At 55.4% G+C, this 19,903-nt stretch overlaps 3 protein-coding genes across 3 annotated transcripts; 2 read left to right on the forward strand and 1 right to left on the reverse strand.

Annotated features, from left to right (window-relative positions):
• Positions 1 to 88: 88 nt before the first annotated feature.
• Positions 89 to 4,896, forward strand: FA10DRAFT_239169 (hypothetical protein). Its single transcript, XM_025519170.1, has 6 exons — positions 89 to 297; positions 364 to 881; positions 943 to 1,448; positions 1,508 to 2,978; positions 3,037 to 3,843; positions 3,898 to 4,896. Exons 1-6 carry the CDS (start codon positions 240 to 242, stop codon positions 4,708 to 4,710), a joined length of 4,173 nt encoding a protein of 1,390 aa, XP_025378859.1. The 5' UTR covers positions 89 to 239; the 3' UTR covers positions 4,711 to 4,896.
• On the reverse strand, positions 4,817 to 6,955 carry FA10DRAFT_265507 (Six-hairpin glycosidase). Its single transcript, XM_025521088.1, has one exon. It carries the CDS (start codon positions 6,750 to 6,752, stop codon positions 4,995 to 4,997), a length of 1,758 nt encoding a protein of 585 aa, XP_025378860.1. The 5' UTR covers positions 6,753 to 6,955; the 3' UTR covers positions 4,817 to 4,994.
• Positions 6,956 to 7,733: 778 nt separating this feature from the next.
• Positions 7,734 to 19,672, forward strand: FA10DRAFT_278428 (hypothetical protein). Its single transcript, XM_025523458.1, has 4 exons — positions 7,734 to 9,731; positions 9,798 to 15,642; positions 15,707 to 16,726; positions 16,782 to 19,672. Exons 1-4 carry the CDS (start codon positions 7,912 to 7,914, stop codon positions 19,602 to 19,604), a joined length of 11,508 nt encoding a protein of 3,835 aa, XP_025378861.1. The 5' UTR covers positions 7,734 to 7,911; the 3' UTR covers positions 19,605 to 19,672.
• The last annotated feature ends 231 nt before the right edge of the window (positions 19,673 to 19,903 follow it).

Consider the following 19,903-nt stretch of genomic DNA (forward strand, 5'->3'; position numbering starts at 1 on the left):
AGTGTTGCTCTGCTCCCCCGCGTGTTCCGACGCGCTCATTGAATGCGCGACGCGTGAATTTTGGCGCAGCTCCGATTCCCTCTTCGACCATCGCCAGACATCACACCCAGTACTGAATTGCCGGACGGAGCGGAGGACTTGTCTTAAGCGAGAGCAGGGACCAAGAACAAGCCCTCAGAGCGAGACACAAAGGAATCTGTCTCGATCAGAGCCTAGCAAAAAGAGCCAGAACCGGCACGATGATCCCAACGGCGACCGAACGTCCCAAGCGTCAGGCGGCCATCGCCGCGCACGAGAGTGAGCCCAGTCTCTCCCGCATCGTCCCTTTCTGTGATGAGCTGACAGTGGAGATTGGATCGCCAGATGTCATCGCGCCACTCGCGACGAGGAAGAAGTCGGGCATGAAGGGCAGAGCTGCGCCGAAGAAGGTCTTGATTGCTGCCCGTAGTAATCAGACCGATTCAGACGATGGAAGCAGCGATGAGGATGACGATCTCGAAGAGACCACCGAGGGTGAGACAGACATGGACGATACCAGCAACTTCGGGGACCGATCCTCAAATAAGAGACGCAAGAATGGGCAAGGCAAGATGAAGCGGGTCCAGACTGGGATTTCAAAGAGGTCGCTGGGCCAGCGAAAGGCGACAAGTGCTGCGTCATCAAAAGCTGCCGCTAGCAAAACAAAGGCCGCTCAGAGGGGCAAATCTAGAAAAAGAACACTGGGTAACAGAGAAGAGCTGCCCATCAATGACGACAACAAGCTTTTCAACCACGTCAAGAACCCTGAGTCAGACCTTGCATCGACGGCGGAAGAGTGGGCAATGTACTACCATGACAACGCTGGCATGGCCTTAGCTCAGCTTGTCAACTTCTTCATCAGGGTAAGACGAGAGCTTATACGTGCAACCGTACTGTGACGTTGACGATTGATTCTTGTCACAGTCCGCTGGCTGCAATGGAACAATCGATGAGAATCAAGCCGAGGACCACGATGCGATTGCGAGCAACCTCAGCGATATTCAAACAATTTATAAGCACTCGGTCATGCCTTCGTACCCTCTCGTATCCAAGGCACCGGCTTTCGCAAAATTCAGGCGGTCTATGGGCGACTTCATCGAGAGACTCTTCAGTAATGCGCAGGAGACTGACATGCTGTACGACGACACATTCGTAGAGACGTTTGTGGCCTGGATCAGCGCCATGTCGAGCAGCAACTTCCGATCATTTCGCCATACGGCTGTGTACGTCGCTCTCCAATCCATCTCACAACTAAGCAGAATCCGCCAAGACGTCGACGTGGAGCTGCAAAGTAGCATCAAGAGCAGGGATATCGAAAAGAAAAAGACCCGAAATGACAAGACACGTCTGAAGGAGCTCGAGAGCAAAGTCAAAGCAATGACAGAGGCCAAAAAGAGTCTCAAGGAGTTCCACGGCGAGCTCATCAACACGTGAGTCTGCCATCTTGCCGATCGAGAAGAGGTGGGACTGAATGAGAGATCTGTTCCAGTGTTTTTGTCCATCGCTACCGTGATTCTGACGCTGGAATCCGCGTCGAATGCATCGAGGCACTCGGCTCATGGATGAAGACCTACCCAAGTCTTCAGAAGGAGAAGTTCTTCTTTCAGTGCATTGGCACGCTCTTACCCGACATAGATCCTTCGGTGCGTCTTGCCGCCATCAAGGCTGTGAATGGCTTGCTCGGCCGTGATGCACCGTCGCAGCACGTCCGCCACTTTGTGCAAATTCAGAAGAAGCGCCTTATCGATCTGGCCATTGTCGATGTCGACATGTCCGTCCGTATCGCCGCCATCAACGTGCTGCTTCAGCTAGATGCACACGAGCTCTTCGACGATGGCGAGCGTGAGGTTCTGGCGAGCCACATCTTCCACGTCGAGGAGAGGGTTCGGTCGGCCGTCGCCGGTTTCTTTTCTCGAATGCTCGATGAAGAGGTGGATGAACAGATTGAAGAGGAAGATATCGTAAAGATCCGCCTCAAAGCATTCGCCTCCCTCATCATTCGGCTAAGCGGGCGAGTCGATCAGGTATCGGGCAATGGAGTAGAAGAAGATCAGCAACAGCAGGTGACAGCAAACAACGCCACGGCTCTCGGAGCCAACTCAGAATCCCGCATCACGCTGATCGTGGGCACCCTATGGGAAACAATCGTTGAACTGCACGACTGGAAATCGATCATCGAGCTTCTTCTCTACGACCATACGAGCAAACCTCCAGCGACTGGCAGGAAGAAGAACAAGAAAGTTGCGGATAGCGCGTCCTCTTCTGGTGACAATCCTCCACCCAACGAGGACCTCCGCCTCACATCCGAAGAAGAGGCGGTGTTGGTTGAGGCGCTTATCGCTGTCGCAAGAAAGGTGCAGGTTATCTCGTCTGCCGCAAGTGCTGCGACTAACAGAGACGATGAAGAGGAGGAAGCGATCAAGGCCCTGACGGACATGACGCGAGCAACGATCCCCGCACTGCCTAAGCTCTTCGCCAAATACCGTACCGATGCACCCCGCATTACCGACATCCTCCTTTTGCCCTTGTCCATGAACATTGAGGTATACATCGAAACGCAGCAGACCAAAGCCTACGAGGCACTCTGGGACGATATCTCTGATCAGTTCCGACGTCACGTCGAGCCGCCTTTGCTGAGCAACGCTATGGATTCGCTCATGGCCATGAACCAGGTCGAAGCTTTGTCCGAAATCAACACCTCGAGGCTCAGCGAATTTCAGGAAAAGCTGGTCGGATCTCTTCGCGAAGGTGTCGAAGGTCGTGACATCGAATCAACAGGCTTTGCCGATGATGAGCTTCACAAACTCACGGCCTGTTCACTGCGTGCAAAAATCGTCGCACAACGAATGGATATGTGCGAGGCATTGGAGGAAGATGACGAAGGCCAGCAAACAAGTGGCTGGGAGGTGCTTTTAGGACTCGCATCAAGGGGCAGACTCGGCTTTGAGGCGGAGTCACAGGTGAGTTGCTCTTGCTGAAGTTGCACAAACTTGATCCAGCACTGATACTGGAAGCCAGATGATCGAGAATGCTCTCGCGGTGCTTGCGCTGTACATCCTGTGGAAGACGCGATCTCTCGTCAATGTCGAGGAGAGTACCACCAACGAAGCGATGGTTGCTGCTCTCGTAACCAAGCGGAATGCACTGCTCGATCTTGCAGCGGACCTCATGGACAAGAATGCATCTACGCCGGTACCGCGAGGCGTTCAACGAGAGGCTTTCGCTCATTCGCTCAACATCGTCACCCTGTATTCAAGCGTGTTGGCTGAGGGAGAGGTGTCAGACTCCAAGGACGACGATAACAGCAGAACTGCCAAGGCAAAGCTGCGGAGCCTTCTTCATCTGGATTGCTCTGATGACCTTCAGGTCAGGTTCGCCAGCTTCATTGAGGAGGAAATCCACCTGTACGCAGACGAGACTTTGAAGAAGCGAGGAGACTCGCTGTCGGCGGAAGACAGAGATGATTTTTCATCAAGTGAGCTCGACTCCGACGAAGAAGACAATCCAAGGCCTGCAAAGCGCAGCGAGAAGCCCAAAGCTACGACAAAGGAGACGACGGCCGAGGACGGAGTGGATAGGCGGCCAGTTCAAAAGTACCTTGAGCGCTTCCTTGCGTTCATCGAACATATTTCGGCTTTTGTCAGAGCCATCAAGCTGGGCGTCATCGACATCGAGCACTGCGTCGAGGTCTTGGCTTTCTACGGTCGACTAGGATCCGCTTTCGATACATGTGTCAAGCTCATCATCGACACACTGCGCGAAGAAGGGATCTTGTATCGGCGCGTTGAGGAGACATGTCGCATCATCTCGCTGGTTCTCAGGAGGGTGAGTCTGGTCAATGCCTTTTCGGCACGTTGGTGTTGCTGACTGGTGTGGCAGGCTGTGAACGTCCACCAAGAATATGGCGCGAACGCGGCATCGGAAACGATCTTTGTCAACCTGTCGAAAGCTCTTTCATCAGCACTCGTCATCCGAGGCGCTCAGTTGACCATTCAGCATGCCATCAAGGCGGAGCAAATGGTGCGGATGCATACAAAGGTCATCGAGTCGGCGCTTTCCGAAGCCGACAAAGCCGCTAGCGGTCCCTCCAGCCGAAGTAGCAACGGTCAAGGGAGTGCATCATCAAACGCGGGAAAGAAGAGCAACGGAAAATACTCTCTCGTCCTCTTCAAAGCCCTTGCGCAGCTCCTTGTCTCCGCTGGGCCTCGAGAGGCAATGTCGATCAAGCTCATGCTGGACAAGAAGGTCAAAGAGCGGCATGCGGCTGCGCAAGACACTGGTGCAATCAAGGCCTATGAGAAGAGGCTCGTCACAATCATCTCGAAGGACAAACAACTAGCCGCCGGTGCTGCAATCGGATCGAAGAAGACTTCAGCAGCGCCCCGAGCCTCGTCGGACCAGATGGATGTCGACGAGGACGAAGAAGAGGACGAGAATGAAGTTCATGCTCCTCGAGAGAGGCCAAGACCTATTCCGATTTCTGCGTCAAGAAAGAGGACAAGGGAGGACGAGGACGAGGAGGAGGCAGAGGAGGACGAAGGCTTCCAAGGGCTGGACATTTCTCTGAGCCGCGACGATATTGTGCACAATGACAATGCTGAGGACGACGAAGAGGAAGACGAGGACGCTAGCGATGATGAGAGCGTGGCGCTCAGTCAGATGGAGGGCAGGATGAAGAGGGCGCCTCTGTAGATGTATACCTGCTTTGGAGTCGATGCGGACCAATTTTTCTTCCTCCTTACCTTCGCTTAGTTGTATAATCAAACCAGATATAGCCAATCGTTCACCCAATTACGAAGCTGATGACGAATCCCCGTTGGTGAAGAGAGGAGGCTAAGAAGACTCTGTGGAGATTAAAGTGACGGAAAGCAATAATACAAGGAAGTAAATGTCCGATGTGAAACAGATCCATGAGGCAAACAAACGACCGTGAGTGCAGATGGTGATGGTGAAGGAGAGGGTGGAGCACCGGAGTATTACGCCTTGAGGCCCAGTCGCTTTCTGCGCCAGAACGTTCGGAGCCTTTCGCGCTGCCACCAGCCGAGGAGACCGACGATGATGATGACGACGAGAATGACGGCAATTGCAATTCCGGCCTTTGCGCCTCCGCTGAGGCCGCCGCCTCCCCCGGAGCTTGGATACGGGAGAATGACGCGAGGTTGGGTCAAGGACACGTAGAAAGGGTCTGCGTCGCCATTCTGAATGTGGTAGGCGATGAGCGTCATTAGGGGCGGATTGCTGTCGATGGCCACCTCCGTTTGCTCGTAGTCGCTCCGCTGATCGTAGTAGTTGTCTTGCTTGTCGGGCCCGCCGACAAGGCCGCCGTAAAGCACCCAGCGCTCGGTGGGCGGAGATGAGTCGATGTTCGCCGCATCTGTCCCTCCACTGGCGAGAGCCGATTGCGGATTTTGCGCGGAGTTGGGATGCAGCCCGACGGAGTAGACTGCATTCATGGGATTCTTGCCCAGCGCATAGTCCTGCTGGGACAGGGCCCAGTCGAGGTAGCCTTGACCCTTTTGCGTTGACGAGGCCATGCCGTGGTACGTGACGGCCAGGGAAGCAGCATTGAGTGAGGGATTAAGGCTGGCCGAGTCGCTGTCGCCCTTGAACCAGAAGAGGCCGCCGCTTGTGGAAAACGTCTGGCTCATCTGCCCATTGAGAATTAGATCAAGCCAGTACTCGGCATCGGACTGGTACTTTGTCGTGTTGAGGTCGAGGCCTGCGTCCATCAGCGAAGCCTGTGCGAGAAGGACAGGTGCCGCGGGTGTGTGCTGGTCCCAGTTGAGAGCGCCGTTGGAAAAGGGGAAATGGCTTGCAGTATACGTCGTCTGGGCGTAGTCGATGTAGGACTTGTTGCCCGTCGCCATGGCGAGAAAGGTGGCAGAAAGAACAAGCTCATCGGCGTAGTCGGTGCTGGGATATGCCCACTTGACCTGCGGAACGGCTGCCTGATAGACCTGCTGCGGCGTTGCCGTCTGCGCAAGGTTGAAGAGCGATTGGCCGCGGTTGAGGAGGAGACGCGAGTAGGTTGTATTGCGCAGCGAGGCGGCGGTTCCGTTGCTGTTGGGTCCTAGCGGCAAGGCAGTGCCAGCATAGAGCATGCTCGCGCTCGTCAGTGCACTTGCACAGGAGCCAAAAACGTCGGTGCCCGGGTTCTGCCTCGTGATCTTATACGATGGGCGATCGGTGGGAATGTCTTGATCGCCGCCCCAATAGACGCCCTCGTTGCCGATCAAGACAACAAGCGAGTCCTGCTGGGAGGAAGCTTCAAGTAACCAGTCGAGGCCCACGCGGAGTGTTTCGTCAAGGTACGACGTCTGATTGGCGGCATCGTAGCCTCCACCGAACATCATGGCCGCCCAGCTGAGCTGCGTGATCGTCCAGCAGAGAGGGAAGGTGGCCTTGATGAAGTTGCCCGCATCGAAGAAACCGCCGCTGAGGTCCAGCCCCACGTCTTTGCCATCGTTGAGAACACTGTTGTTGCGCCACGACACACGAAAATTGTCCGGAAGTTTGCCCGCTCGCTGGACGTCGTAAAAGTACAGCGAGTTGCCCAGCAGCTGGCTCCACTGTGGGTTGGGCGAGGCAGACGCCGCCGATGCGACCGTGCCAGAGGCAGCAGGGGGCGGCAGGTACGTCGACGTTGCTGTCGCGCTCGACGACGACTGTGCTTGCGCCGATGCGGCGAGATGGACGATTGGCACAACGGCAGCAGAAAAGAGAGAAGGCCTCATGCTCCCAACGATTGTTCTACGCCTGTGGATGACAAGCAGAAGAATGAGATGCACACCAGGAGGACCGAAAAAGTAGGAGAGAAGCGAAGGAAAGAGGCTCTCAGCGTACTCTCTCGCTAATTTTAGCGGAAGTGAGAGCGAAGCTGAGCGAGCAAGTGCGCGAGCGATTCGACTTGGTCCGGCCCGTCGAAGGTTCCTTGATGGTGTGCCGTGTTGAGGCCGGCCTGGCTGCTGCACACTAAGGGGTTCCGACGCGCATTTGGATCGAACCCGGCCTGGTAAAATGAAAACGGGACCCTCAAGGTTGAAATTCAGCCACAAAGAGAAATTCTCCAGGAACGAGAAAAAGAAAAGAAAAGTTGAGATCGATGCCGGCGGTATGCTATTATTAATTTTGTCTGCAGCATGATCGGGCCGTCCGTCACAGATGTTCCATCTTTAGATGATCGAGCTCGATAGCATTCACTAACAATACAGCGAGTCTATGAAAGCATAAAAGCAGTCTCTTGCATCCCCGAACTCCTAAGTCGCGGGGTATCCGTGTAAGGATTGTGGGCGCCTGCGCTCTATTCGCAACCGTGGAGTCAGGAGAGGTAACACGCATGGTCTCGAGAGGGACATCTCATTGAGGATAATGTCTGTAGCCAAAAACAGCCAACTTGCAAGAACGAGAACCGCTGTTGACATGGTCAGAGCTCTGCCAAGACTCGGGTCCTGACCGTCACGAGGCCCTTCACGATGCCCTGAAGAATCTGCGTGTTCTTCATAAACTCAAGGTAATAATTTGTGTGTGAGCGTGGCTCCTTCTGAAGCTGCAGCATCCAGGTCTACCTGTCGTTCTATTCCAGGTCATTTGCAGCAGTCGAGAGGGAAAACACGGAGAGGATAGGAAAAGAAGAAAGGGTATGGGTGACGTCACGTGATTCGAGATCTCGCTCCACCTGGCCCGGCCTTGGCGTGGAAGACAACACTGTAGCGATCGACGACGCAGGTGCAACGGGCAGCCGTCGACAGCGCAATCACCCCTTTTCGTCAACCGTACACGGAAGCATCTGCGTGGCGGGCCCTTACCACAAGTGACCACTCGAATTGCTCCTCTCGAAATGTGCACATAGGTCGCTGCGACAGCATTGACCACGACCTCGCACAGACATCGACGATGAGTTCCGCGCCGTATACGGGTCCGCAGAACGCGGCCGATGGCAGCGAGAGCGGCCATCAGCTTGCACGCGGTGCCTCCGACAGTCGAACTTATATGTGGACGACGTTGCTGGCGCTTCTTCTAATCTTTGTCTTCTTCCGATCTGTCCTGCCCCGCATCCCGCGCCTGTTCCTGCGAGGCCGTCTCCGGATTCAGCGTGTGGGTCTGCGAGGCATCCGGGGCATCGAATGGCGCTCCAGTGGGTTTCCAAAGAGGACATCGTCGTCTCGAAAAGGCTCTGCAGCTCCGCAGTCGAGCGAAAATGAAGACGAGTGCTCGAAGGGCACCATGCTCGTCAGGGTGCAGCGAGTCTACCTCTCGTTCCATGGCCGCAAGGCTCAGCAGCACATCGGGGATGATGTCGATGAAGGTGGCTCGCAGCAGGAATCTCATATCAAATGCAAGCCGACTACACGCAGCTGGATTACCATCAACATTCACGGTGTGGGTGTCTCGATGCCACGAAAGGATCCCTCACACTCCAAGGCGCCAGTAGAGAGAAGTGCCTGCCAACAAGAGGAAGCCGAAAAAAAGCTTCAGCGAGAGGAGGAGAGCAGAAAGAAGCACGAAGAAGAAGAGGAAAAGAGGCTACAACTGCTCATGGAGAGCCCACCTGGGTCGCCGCGCCTCACAGGAATGGGAATGGACGCGCCGATGCCCTCATTTGCAGCCGCGGCCATGGCCAACGGCGACGCGGCCGCAGCGCCAGGCGCTTCGACAACTGGGCCTCGTGTGATGCCATTCAGGGTGGCTTTGGGCATCTACCATATCATGCGACACAACATCCTGCCAGCGCTGCGCACCGCAGCCGTCGACGCTCTCCGGTCCTTCCTCTATCTAGCTACCTCCAGCTTGCCCTTTTTGACATCCATCATCGACATCGAGGTCCGTCGCGTGGAGGTCTACGTCGAAGAGGCCGACTCCGTCGTGCGGATCGCGAACGTGGGCGCTAGCCTTTTCATGCTCCTGAAGCAAAAAGACTCACTGCGTCCCGACTTCGATGCTGACACCAAGGACCAAGGCCAACAAGACATGAGGGGTTTTGGAAAGCGGCTGTCTGAGGCTCTCTTTGCCATGCCCACGCGCATCCGATCAGGAGCCGCATCCTTTGTGCTCGATGGCCTTCCGGCGGCCCGTGCCAGCCTGACACTACGCTTCCAAGGGATCCAGGTCTTTGATGCGCAGCAAGCACGGCACATGTCGTCCCTCAGCAATCTCGATGAGGGCAAAACCCGGATGACGGCCAGTCCCGCTAGCTCGCCTGGACTCTCTGGTGCGGTGAAAAAGCCAGTCGACTCGTCCATCGCTGCCCTGGATCTTGGACAATCCAGGCACCGTCGCGGCTCGTCTTCCGGCGGCTACGAAGGGAGCTCCGCTAAAAGGTCTAGAAGCGCCTCCAGGGGGACGAAAGCACAGTTCGCCTCCTGGCAATCCACAAGAGGAGCAGGAGGAAGCGCTTGGACGGATCGGTGGGTCGATTGGGCTTTGGAGCCGATAGACCAGTCCAAATACTCGAGCGACACGGGCTGGCGAAAGGATGCGCCCGGCGCCAGAGTCGCTGAGTCGGCAAGGATATTGGCTATGCCGGGCACCAGCACTGTCAGCGCAGCCCTCGTACTGGGGAGAACGGTGGGCGCAAATGAGTGCCTTCACTTTGCTATCGAGTTGGGCGAGGCCATGGTGGGCGCGGACGCGCTGATGCGAGTCTTGACGGCACTGGAAGAGCGCAAAGCCGTTATCAATGGCCTGAGACCTACTGCAAAAGCAGACGAGGAAGGGTGCGTACAAATTCCCTTGCAGTTGATTTTCAGCCCTGCTCACCCTATCGTGCCCCTGTCTCTCAGGACGCGCTCCCAGCTCTCCAAGCACATTAAGCAGCAGAAACCCTCTTCGGGCGCCAACCTCCTGCGCATTCTGGGCTCCTTCTCCTTTACGATGCCGGTGCTCTCGGTGAAGATGAGCTCCAAGTCATCCTTTACATCCTTGACCATCGATGACGACATGCACAAGGCCCATTCGCACCTGGCCAGCTCTCTCCAGCTCACCACCGATATTCACGGCCTGCACTTTACCGTCAAGACGAGCGATCCAGCGGATGAACTTCATCAGCGCTGGCTTGGCACCTGTGGGATCAAGAATTACCGGCCATCCTATAACAAGACCTTTACTCAGCGCTTCCGATGGACGCCCTATCGGCGCCACATCTCCTACATCGAGCACCGGAGAGCATTCAATGTTGAAGCAGAGATGGCCAGCCTCGAGGCGCGGATTGGCATTGATGGAGAGTCCCCCGCAGCGTACTCAGAACTGCTCTCAATGGGCGACTTGGCCCTCCGGACAAGGTCAACATGGACCCCTTTTGGGCTCTTGCCGTCGAGGGATGAGACGGAGATTACGGCGCCTCGGTATTTCATTGGCGATCCAAACGAGCTCGCAGCTATCGTCGAAATCCGTTTGGGTCGCATCTGTGGCCATCTAAAGAGCGGACATGCAGCCGCCTTGATTGCTTTCTCTCAGTTCCAGACGGCTGAACGCAAAGCTCGTCGAGCCGAACTCGGACTCCACTCAGAGAAACCGAAGCGACCAAAGGGATACTTGGAAAGCTTGCCAAGATTCTCGTTGGGAGCGGAGCTCGACGATCTCTCCTACGTCATCGACGCAAGCGAGATGGTTGCTGCACCCGCCGGTCAAGATTCGGAGCTGAGCCTCATTCTAGCCGTCCCGAAGATCAACTTTGTCAGTCATGCGTCGTATCAAGACCAGTACGTCAAGAGAAGCGAGATGGAGCGACGTGCGGCATGGAAGGCGCTGGGCAAGGATGAGCTTGAATGGTCTCTCCCCAGTCCAAGGGGCGATCGAGCGGCTGGAGGCGGGTCGACGGGAGGACTGACAGATCCTCGCACGATATCAGGCGAGTTCGCGAAGTGGATTCAGGCGAAGCAGAAAGAAGAGGAGGAAGAGGAGAAAGGCGGCCTCGAGCCGCCCCAGAGGAGCATGACGATGGAGGAGGCACTCAAAAAGATGAGAGAGCTACAGCCGGATATGCCAACCTTGCCATTGGATACCCAACCTAGTGCACCTTTCTCTATTGCCGGCAATGAAACTGCCCAAGATCAAAGGCGGCCATCGAAGCCCAAGAGGTCGTGGTCGGCATCAAAGGGCTCGAACTCAAGAGCTGTATCTTCGTCGGCTTGTCCGTGGAACACCAAGCTGAACATCGAGAGCTCATGCACATTTGATGCGCTCGACCTCTTCTGGTCAATGAACAGAAAGGATGCGGCGAGGCGCGCCTCTGACGTCTTTGACGCTCCCTTTGCTGGACCAACAGCACCGGCGCCCGGCGCCAACATCTTGCAAAGACACCTTCTTGTCCTCAACACCTTTGAGATCTCGGTACACAATGGCGTGCCGGGCTACCAAGATCCGGTTGCAAATGGCGTCGCTCTTGATGCTAGCAAGCTTACCGCCGACACGAGATGCAGCCTTGAGGAGCTCGATTTTGACATGTGGCATCCCGATGCTCTCCATGCGGCCAAGATGTTCATCGACTACTTTACCGAAGCGTCAAGGAAAGTTGATCCGCGACGCTTCACGAAGTCATCGTCGGAGGATGACCTACAGAGGCCTTCGGAGCTTGGGCCGGCCATTGACGGCAACGAGGAGCAGTCGGCAGAGCCCGTAGCACTCCTCGACACGCTTCGACCCGAAGTGAGCTTCTACATCTCCATTGGAACCATCGTCGCACACATTGGCGGGGTGGACGAGCAGTGCGACCCCACCATGTCGCGCGGTGTCGGCTTTGAATGCAAGAGAATCATCATCGAGTATTCAATGACCGTAAAGGGTGGTCTCCGACGATACCCAAACGATCAGTTGAACAACAGCTGGGGAGCGCGAAGCGCCCTGGAGCTACCGGAGGACATACGTTCAGCGGCCATTGCGCTGGCCGTAAGAGAAGGGAAGGCCGCCATGGGCAAGCTCAGCTTGTATGAAGTCGGCCTTTTTCCTCTCCTCGATGCCGATCAGGCCTCTGCACAACACCTGGACGGGACAGGCAAAGCTGGCGACCCGCTTGAGCACCAAAAGGCTCAGATTCAAAGGACCGAAATGATGCAGTCGCCCTCAATTCTTGCTCCCGCCGTTTGGGAGTTCCAAAAGACGCGGCCGGCCCAATCAAAGTCGCAGCGCACCCACGAGAAGTTTCGGCAGCAGGACCGAACCAAGTTCATCTTTTGGATGCCCTTCTCTTCCACAAAGCTCTCCCTTCGGCCGCCTGGATCAAGGAGCAGTAAGATCGGCAAGCATACTGAGGAGGTTACAATCACCAACGAGTGTGCAAAGCTCCTCTCTTTCAAGATCGAGCTCTTGCATACGTACTGCCTTCTTGTCGCCATGGCTACGGTCAAGAAGCTGAAATCGAATGCGAAGGCGCGAGAAGAGGGACAGGCGACAGCAGATCAGAAAGAGGATAAAGAGGCTGGCGAAAATAGCAAAAAGACGGACAAAGAAGAAGGCGAGAGAAAGGGCAAGAAGATTTCAAAGTACAGGCCAATGTCTTACTTTGTCAGCTTCGACGTCAACGAGGTGCACGTCGCCGTCGCGCTTCCTAGTGACGTCAATCTCTTCTTACGCCTGCGCCGTCTCAATGCTTCCGCCTCAAATCAGAACGAGCTCACCGTTGGCTTCGAGTCGCTTTTGATGGCCGTCGAAAGTCCCGAAGTGCCATCGAACGGCATGTGGGAAGAGGCTGTGAGGATGCGAGACTGGACTTTCCGCTTTCGAAAGCCAGACAAAGTTGGCCAGCGGCCCCACATTATGTTGAATGGAGACGCAGCAGGCATCCGTGTCCCTTTCGCCTACACAATGCATCCCATCATCGACAATACTGTCGTGGCCGTTAAGGCAACGAAGCAACTTCTGCATCAATTTCTCAAAGGCGCCAACGACTCCATCATTACCCCTGTCGCCGAGGCGCCCAAGCACCTGCCGAGGATCACCATCCAAATTCGTATCCTGACATTTGAGGCCTCCGACGATCCTTTCGAGACGAGGCTTAACATCATTTGGCGTGCTGGCGGCGACGAGAACCAGGCACGATTTGAGAGAGAAGCGGCATTTGCCGAGAAAGCAGCCACGCTCGATCCTCGGCCTAGCAACGACAGTAGTGACTCCCTGTCTTCTGGGTCAACGGCAACCACGTTTGAGACAAACAATACGACCACTACTCCTAACAAGGAATTGTCCGAGGCAGAAGCGACTCGCAGAGCCAAGGTATCAATCGAAGAGGCTCGAGCGCGCCTGGATGCATTCAATGCATCGAGCTGGATTCGGCGCAACACCAATGCCAAGACCGAGCAGGCTCGTCGAGAGGATGTCCGGCGACGGCGCATTTATGGCCGGCTACCTGCGGCAGTTCGTAATGTCACCGAAATGCCCATCAAGATGGCTCAACCGTCAAAGGCAGCTCCGCTTTTCCGCTCCAGCATGACCAAGATCTGCATCGACATTTCGCCCCATTCCCGTCCAGATGACGAGATCCCAGACTTTATTCACGAGCAAGGACTGGGTGTGCCTCGAGACACAAAGTATTCGCTCTTGGTTCCTCTGCACCTTTGCCTCAGGATGGATGAATGGAGAATCGACCTGCGAGACTACCCCATGCCCCTCCTTCACTTCCCTCCCACAGCCCATCACCAATCGGAACACCTTCCTGCGTTAGAGCTTGTGGCCGACATGTGCATCGCCGAACAGCTAGGCGACTTCAAAGCCATTCGACATGTGCCTGCCATTGTGGTGCCAGCGGCGACAGGCCGGATCGATGCCATTGAGTACGGCATCTCGGTGCCCAAAATGGCAATGCCGACCAAGTTCTTTGGCTCGCCTGTGATCAAGGTTCATTCATCGTACCCTTCTCGCATCGCTTGGGGCCAGTCGCTGCAGCCAGCCATCCACGATGTGGTCCGGGTCATCGAAGGCATCACAAGTCCGCCCCACGATGGTTCGCCGCGTATCGGCTTTTGGGACAAGATCTCTCTCATCTTTCATGGACGGATCCACTTCCAGTTCCCTGGCGACGGCGAACTGCACTTCTACCTCAAGGGCAGTAGAGACCCTTACCACATCCTCGGCCATGGGGCCGGATGGGTCAAGTGCTGGCGCGGTGATGTCGAGATTCGCATCAATTTCGAAAACGAAGAAGGCGAGGTGGTGCAGATCATCAGCTCCGAGTACCTACTCGCCATTCCAGACCTCAAGGACTACATTGACCGGGCAGCGACTGGTATTGCACAGGAACATCGGAACGCACAGGACGAGAACGAGAGCAAGAAGTCGCTTGTGTCCGATCAGAAGCGGTACATGAAGGAGCCCGAGTTCCGCAAGATCTGTCTCAAGCTCACCAATGGCGTTCGGTGGGGCTCTGCTGTGCATCTGGAGAGGACCTGCACGGACGAGACCTGCAAGCGCACGCCAAGATGCAAAGGTGCCCCGTTCTATCGAGAATGTCGGTTCTTTGATCGCAAACCACACTGGGAAGTGCATCAGAGGTCGAAGGAATACATGGACACGCTACCGGAAGATAAAAAAGGCGACTCGTTCCTCGGCTGGCGAACAGAACACATCCACTTCTCCATCTCCATCTATTCGCCAAAAAACAATATTCGACCTCACTCAAAGGAGGAACCCGAAACGAAGGACAGTTCCGATTCTGTCAATAATCTCTACTTTACACCGCTGGCCTGGGAGCACTTCTGGGCATGGATGCGCCTTTTCAACAGTGCACTCAGTCTGCCAATCAGACAGGGGAAGCTCTTCCCTGGCTCTCTCGCCCAATCGCCGAAATTTGGTCGTCATCTTGCCACGATTAAGTACCGCTTCGACATATCGCCTCTCTTCATCTCCCATCTTTACCCGCAGCAGGACAAGTCGGATTGGGCAAACGGCATGACGTCGCTGCTTGGCATCAAGACAAGGACAAGTGTTTTCCACTTTGATCTCCACCAACGTCAGCAGGAGACGGTCAGAGAGCGACCGGAGCTGGGCGAGTCTAGAAAGGTGTTTCACAAACCCTTTTACGAGGCGGAGATCGATCTCGGTGAGATTGATTTCAGAACACTGGCTGGCCAGTTCAGAGAGCCCGAGAAGCAACTGTTTCCCCACGACGAGGGAGATGCAGGCGACGAGACGCAGGATATCTTTGCTGGCGAATGCGAGATCAATGAACGTGACGCAGAGTGGATCGACCTCAACGACTTTGTCGAGCTTGATTGGAGGCCGCCACAGAATCGTCCGCCTAGGATCAAGCTAATCCAAGCCCTGACATGTCCCCGCTTCAACTACTACCGGCGCATCGAATCGAAGCGCGAGAGAAGCGCACGCACCACCAGCCATTCGGAAGACGTTGAGGAGATCGCCAAAAAGGGGTCTCAGACGGGTGGTGCGTCAGGCGAAGAAGGTCACGACGAGGCACTGTCGAGACTCGAGCAAACCAAGTTCGGAAGTGAACCCACTCACACCTGCCTTGTGGGCAAAGCGCCTAGGGCTCATATGATCCAGCGTGAACTTGCTTGCTCGAGACTCAACTTCTTGAAGGAGGAGCTGTCGAAGCTGGAAAGCACCGACGGAGAGCCAGTCAGCATGGACTATACGGGCGTGGAAGCGTACAACACCGAACAGGCTGCCGCTACCGAGGTAATTGTTGGATATCTCCATACTGTTTGCTTGATCGCGGCGCTGACGTACCTGTTGATTTTAGGGCATGGAAGCGCGTATCAAGGATCTTCGAAAGAAAGTCAAGCTAATTGCCGAATACATTCAGATGGTGTCTAGGCTCGATAAGCTAGAGCAGAGGGACGGGACTTCCGACACGGTGGGCAAGCCCAGCTCTGGCGCTCTACCCGATTCTGTACCACAGGGTGGGCAAGTCATGGACGCCGACGTGGAGCCGCGGCTTGCGCAGATGTACCAAGCATGGGAGTCGTTTGATAATCGTTTCTTTGCCCACAACCCGGCCATCTTCTACAGCAACTCGACGAGAGACATTCTTCTCAAATACTATCTCAGCTCGAGAAGGAGGAGAGGGGTTGTTCACCATCTCACGGCAAAAGCTGTCAGGTATATTAGGGAGCTATCCAAGTCCGACGATGGCGAGGACGAAAAGGACGATTCGGACAAGAGCGGCGGTGAGAAAAAGCAGGACGCTTCAACGGATGAAAAGTCAAAGGGTCGCCGTCCTGCAAGTCGCCGCCGCAAGAGCAGCAAGAGGCACGCTAGACACGATAGCAGCGGTTCTCCTGCTCCAACGGCGGCCAATGGCGATCCCTCGCGGGACAGCAACGGGTCTGACCTGCTTCGTGGTCTGCTCAACGATACGATGCAGTACATCATGGATGAGCCAGAGGAGATCAACGGGCAGCAGGATCGTTCCAAGGTCATTGACGAGAACGTCGACCCGACCTTGGGCATTTCCGAGGCTTTCGATGTTCGCAAAAGCAACGTATGCGTATTCCTCAAACCCCAAATCGTTCTGCGCAGTCTGGTCAACGATCGGTCTACAGTTGTCCTCACGGCCATCCGCACCCGTCTGCACAACTATGCAGTCAAGGATCCCGAGGTCGAGGAAGATTCGGTCAATGAGAGAGCCCTCTATCGAAATTATTTGGCTCTCGATGGGCTCCAGGCATTTAGTCCGAGCAAGCACTGCTCCTTTCTCGACCGAGCTAGGCAGCGCTACGGCTTTCTGCACGTTCCCTTGGAGACGCTCATTGATCTCAAAGTGAGTCGGATCTTCTTCTGGGCATGATCTCGTGGCTGACTTCCAGAAAAACCAGTACGAGACGAAGGACTTCGATCGCATCGCACCGAGAACCGATGCAACGTTGCACTATGACAAGTTCAACAAGCTACGCCTTCACGACCCCAGCCGGCCCGTGGCGGCTGACTTGGAAACGCAAGATCCCGCTATCGACCACCTTCGGCATCATATGGATTTGATCCGGGTCCGCTGCCCTCGCTACTCCGTCTTAGCCAATTCTGAGCACTTTGCTTCGATCTACAACGTCGTCACGGACCTACTCTTGTACCGTGATCCGGCTTACCGCGAACACGCGAAGCGCCTCGAGACGATGATGCTGAGTTACGATATGACCGATCATGCGGTGCTGGCAGAGGTTGTATTGGCGCTGCAGGTGCGCATCCGGCATGCCCGGGAGCTTCACTTGCAGTACCAACTGCACTTTGACCACCTCAACGAACAAGGGCGCATGGACTTTCTCAGTCTGAAAGCCGAGCTAAAAGACATGATCGACGAGCTGACGCTCATCATGGAAGGCATCACGGCAGCCGACGACAACAACTCGGGATCGGACAAGGAGAAGAAGTCGGCCTTGAGAATTGAGGCGCAAGCTCAGGACATTGCATGGAACATGATGGGCGATAAAGAGGGCGAGCTGCTCGCCAAGCTTTCGATCAAGGGCGCCAGCTTCACGTGGCTCAACAAAGCTGACAACTCGGCCGCGAATACGCTTTCGATTGCCGACCTGAACGCCGTAAATGTGCACCCTGACGCCGTCTTCACGGAGATCATCACAAAGTACAACAACGTCGATCATCCCATGGCCAAGGAGGGAAGGCTGCTTGACGCCATGTGGTCTGTTCTGGCTCCTGTCGGCGGAATCGCCATCATCGACCACTTCGAGCTGAGCTTGCATCCTCTTCGAATCCAGCTTGAGATGAAAGTGGGTCGGAGAATCGAAGACTACATCTTCGGTTCCAAACGCGAGCGGGAGAGAAAAGAGCGGGAAAAGCGGGCACTCGAGGAGGAAGAAGCACAAGAGCGCGCTGCAGCGGAGAAGGGCGTCACTCGGCAGAGAAAGAGGTCTGCTTTCGTCCGATTCTTCTCGAAAGGCAATGGCAACGCTAAGGTCAACGGCACGAATGGCAAGGAAGGAGATGAAGACCGAGGCGACGCTGGCGGGAACGACAGACCCCCCTCCTCACACAATCTGTTGCCTAAGAAATCCTCGCCCAAGAAGACCCAATCTGATGCAGGTCTCTTAGATCAACGGAGGACCAGCAATGGCGGCGTCAGCGTCGCGAGCAGCGGTAGCAACAATAATGGTGGCAAAAAGTCGTTGACGTTGAGCCCAGCAGATCGCAGGACGGAGGCGCTGCGCTCATCGAGCAAGAGCTTGACGTCCATGACCTCACAGGACCAACTCAGGAACAACAGTGGCGAGTCGGACGAGTCTGATGCAGAGGAGACGGGACAACATGTCATTGCAGCCCGAAATGCTTCGGAGATGCGCCAGCGGGCTTCGCAGAACAGCACAATGGTGTACTTCAAGCTCAGCGAGACGATTCTGTGCCTGTCATACAAGGGCGAGAAGCAAAAGAGCATAACAGACCTCTACGACTTGGTCTTCAGGGCTCCACGGCTCGAATACCGCAACAGGACCTGGGCAAATGCCGACTTGATGGCCCACATCAAGCGCGATATCGTCAGGTCGGCCTGGAGCCAGAAGTCTACGCTAATCAAGGGCGTCATTCACCATCGCAAACCGCGCCGAAATCTTGTGACCAGCAACCTTCGTGCTATATCATCTTCTGCTGCAGTACAGGCCAACGAGGTCGCTTCGAATGTACTCACAACGGCTGCGTCTCAAACACCTTCAGGCGTCAATGAAATCGTAAGCGCTGCAGCGGCTGCAACAACATCGACGACAGCTGCTGCTGTGGCAGCACTGACCTCTTCTCAGAGCGCGTCAGGCACGGAGCAGGGTCGCTCCAACAGCCAGCCATCTTCGTCGCTGCAGGCACCTCCCTCGTTCAACATCGAGCCTCCGACGCCCGATGAGAGTGGACAGCTTCTTCAGCGCAACGACGACGAAAGGGAGAATGAGCACCACCTTCAAGACGAAATTGAAGAGGAGGAAGATTCGGACATTGACGAGGAGGAAGAAGACATGAGACACCATCGAGACGAGGACCTCCTACCCTATAGTGCCTCGTCTTCTTCTTTAGCCGCTCGAGATGAGGACGACCAGCTAGATCAACAAGAGACCAACAGCAGCAACCCTTACAAAATCGGACGGTTCTTGACGAGCACAACCAAGCGGCTTAGACCGCGCGTCGGATCACAAGGGCCTCTGGGTAGCGGAGAAGAAGGAGGAAATGCCGTGGTGGCTGATGACTCGATTGGGTCCGGTGACGATCGAGACACTCGCAGGAGCGCTTCGCAACCACGCGGGGGAAAGATCAAAACACTCCTTGGCGCCACTGCGCTACATGATGTCAGCTCAGCACCGACACCATCTACAAGCCACGACACGGACTTCGTCTCTCCGTCCGCCTCTTCTGCGCAACAAGCAACGATACAAACTTCTGCCTCGTCCGAAGACGCAGAGGTGTCCTCCGCTCCATCTTCACCATCGGTCCTCGAATTGGGAAGACGCAAATTCTTGAAGATGTCGGGTAGCAAGCATCCGCAACTTGACGATTCCCTGGCTCAGCCACCGTCTCCACGTAGGAACCCTTCGCCCACGAAAACCGCGGCAGCGAACGGAAGTCCAAGCGGCAGTGGTGGCGGAAACAAACTCTTGAGTGCTTTTGAACCTTTACGGCCGTCTGGCTCGGCTCCTCCTTCTTCTCAATAATTTCACCAACGATATACTGTAGATGCTCTGTGTAAACTATACGTGATATGAATTCGAATGTAGTCGCGATGTTGAAGATGGTAGATGTGACGGATAGCCCGTGCTTGGTCTGGAGAGGGGGTGAAAGGTGACGACGATTGCTAATATACGAATTGGGGAGGACTCTGTTCGACTAAGTGCATGTAACAAGCTCAGAAAGGGACGAAAGTTTCATTAGGCTGCACTGGATTTTGGTCAAGCTTGAATCAAAGACGGCGGGGAAAAGCGGGCGTCTCGAGGAACGAGGAAAGTCGCAGTTG

The sequence above is a fragment of the Acaromyces ingoldii genome (genome assembly GCF_003144295.1).
Source record: "Acaromyces ingoldii strain MCA 4198 unplaced genomic scaffold FA10scaffold_2, whole genome shotgun sequence".
Lineage (NCBI taxonomy): Eukaryota > Fungi > Basidiomycota > Exobasidiomycetes > Exobasidiales > Cryptobasidiaceae > Acaromyces > Acaromyces ingoldii.

Excerpts from the sequence above, each read along its gene's own strand:
- FA10DRAFT_239169 (XM_025519170.1), top strand. The coding sequence starts at position 240 with ATGATCCCAACGGCGACCGAACGTCCCAAGCGTCAGGCGGCCATCGCC. Across the intron at positions 298-363 it reads GGCCATCGCCGCGCACGAGA|ATGTCATCGCGCCACTCGCG; the intron begins GTGAGCCCAGTC and ends TTGGATCGCCAG. Across the intron at positions 3,844-3,897 it reads TCTCGCTGGTTCTCAGGAGG|GCTGTGAACGTCCACCAAGA; the intron begins GTGAGTCTGGTC and ends CTGGTGTGGCAG.
- FA10DRAFT_265507 (XM_025521088.1), bottom strand. The coding sequence starts at position 6,752 with ATGAGGCCTTCTCTCTTTTCTGCTGCCGTTGTGCCAATCGTCCATCTC.
- FA10DRAFT_278428 (XM_025523458.1), top strand. The coding sequence starts at position 7,912 with ATGAGTTCCGCGCCGTATACGGGTCCGCAGAACGCGGCCGATGGCAGC. Across the intron at positions 9,732-9,797 it reads GCAAAAGCAGACGAGGAAGG|GACGCGCTCCCAGCTCTCCA; the intron begins GTGCGTACAAAT and ends CCTGTCTCTCAG. Across the intron at positions 15,643-15,706 it reads AACAGGCTGCCGCTACCGAG|GGCATGGAAGCGCGTATCAA; the intron begins GTAATTGTTGGA and ends TGTTGATTTTAG.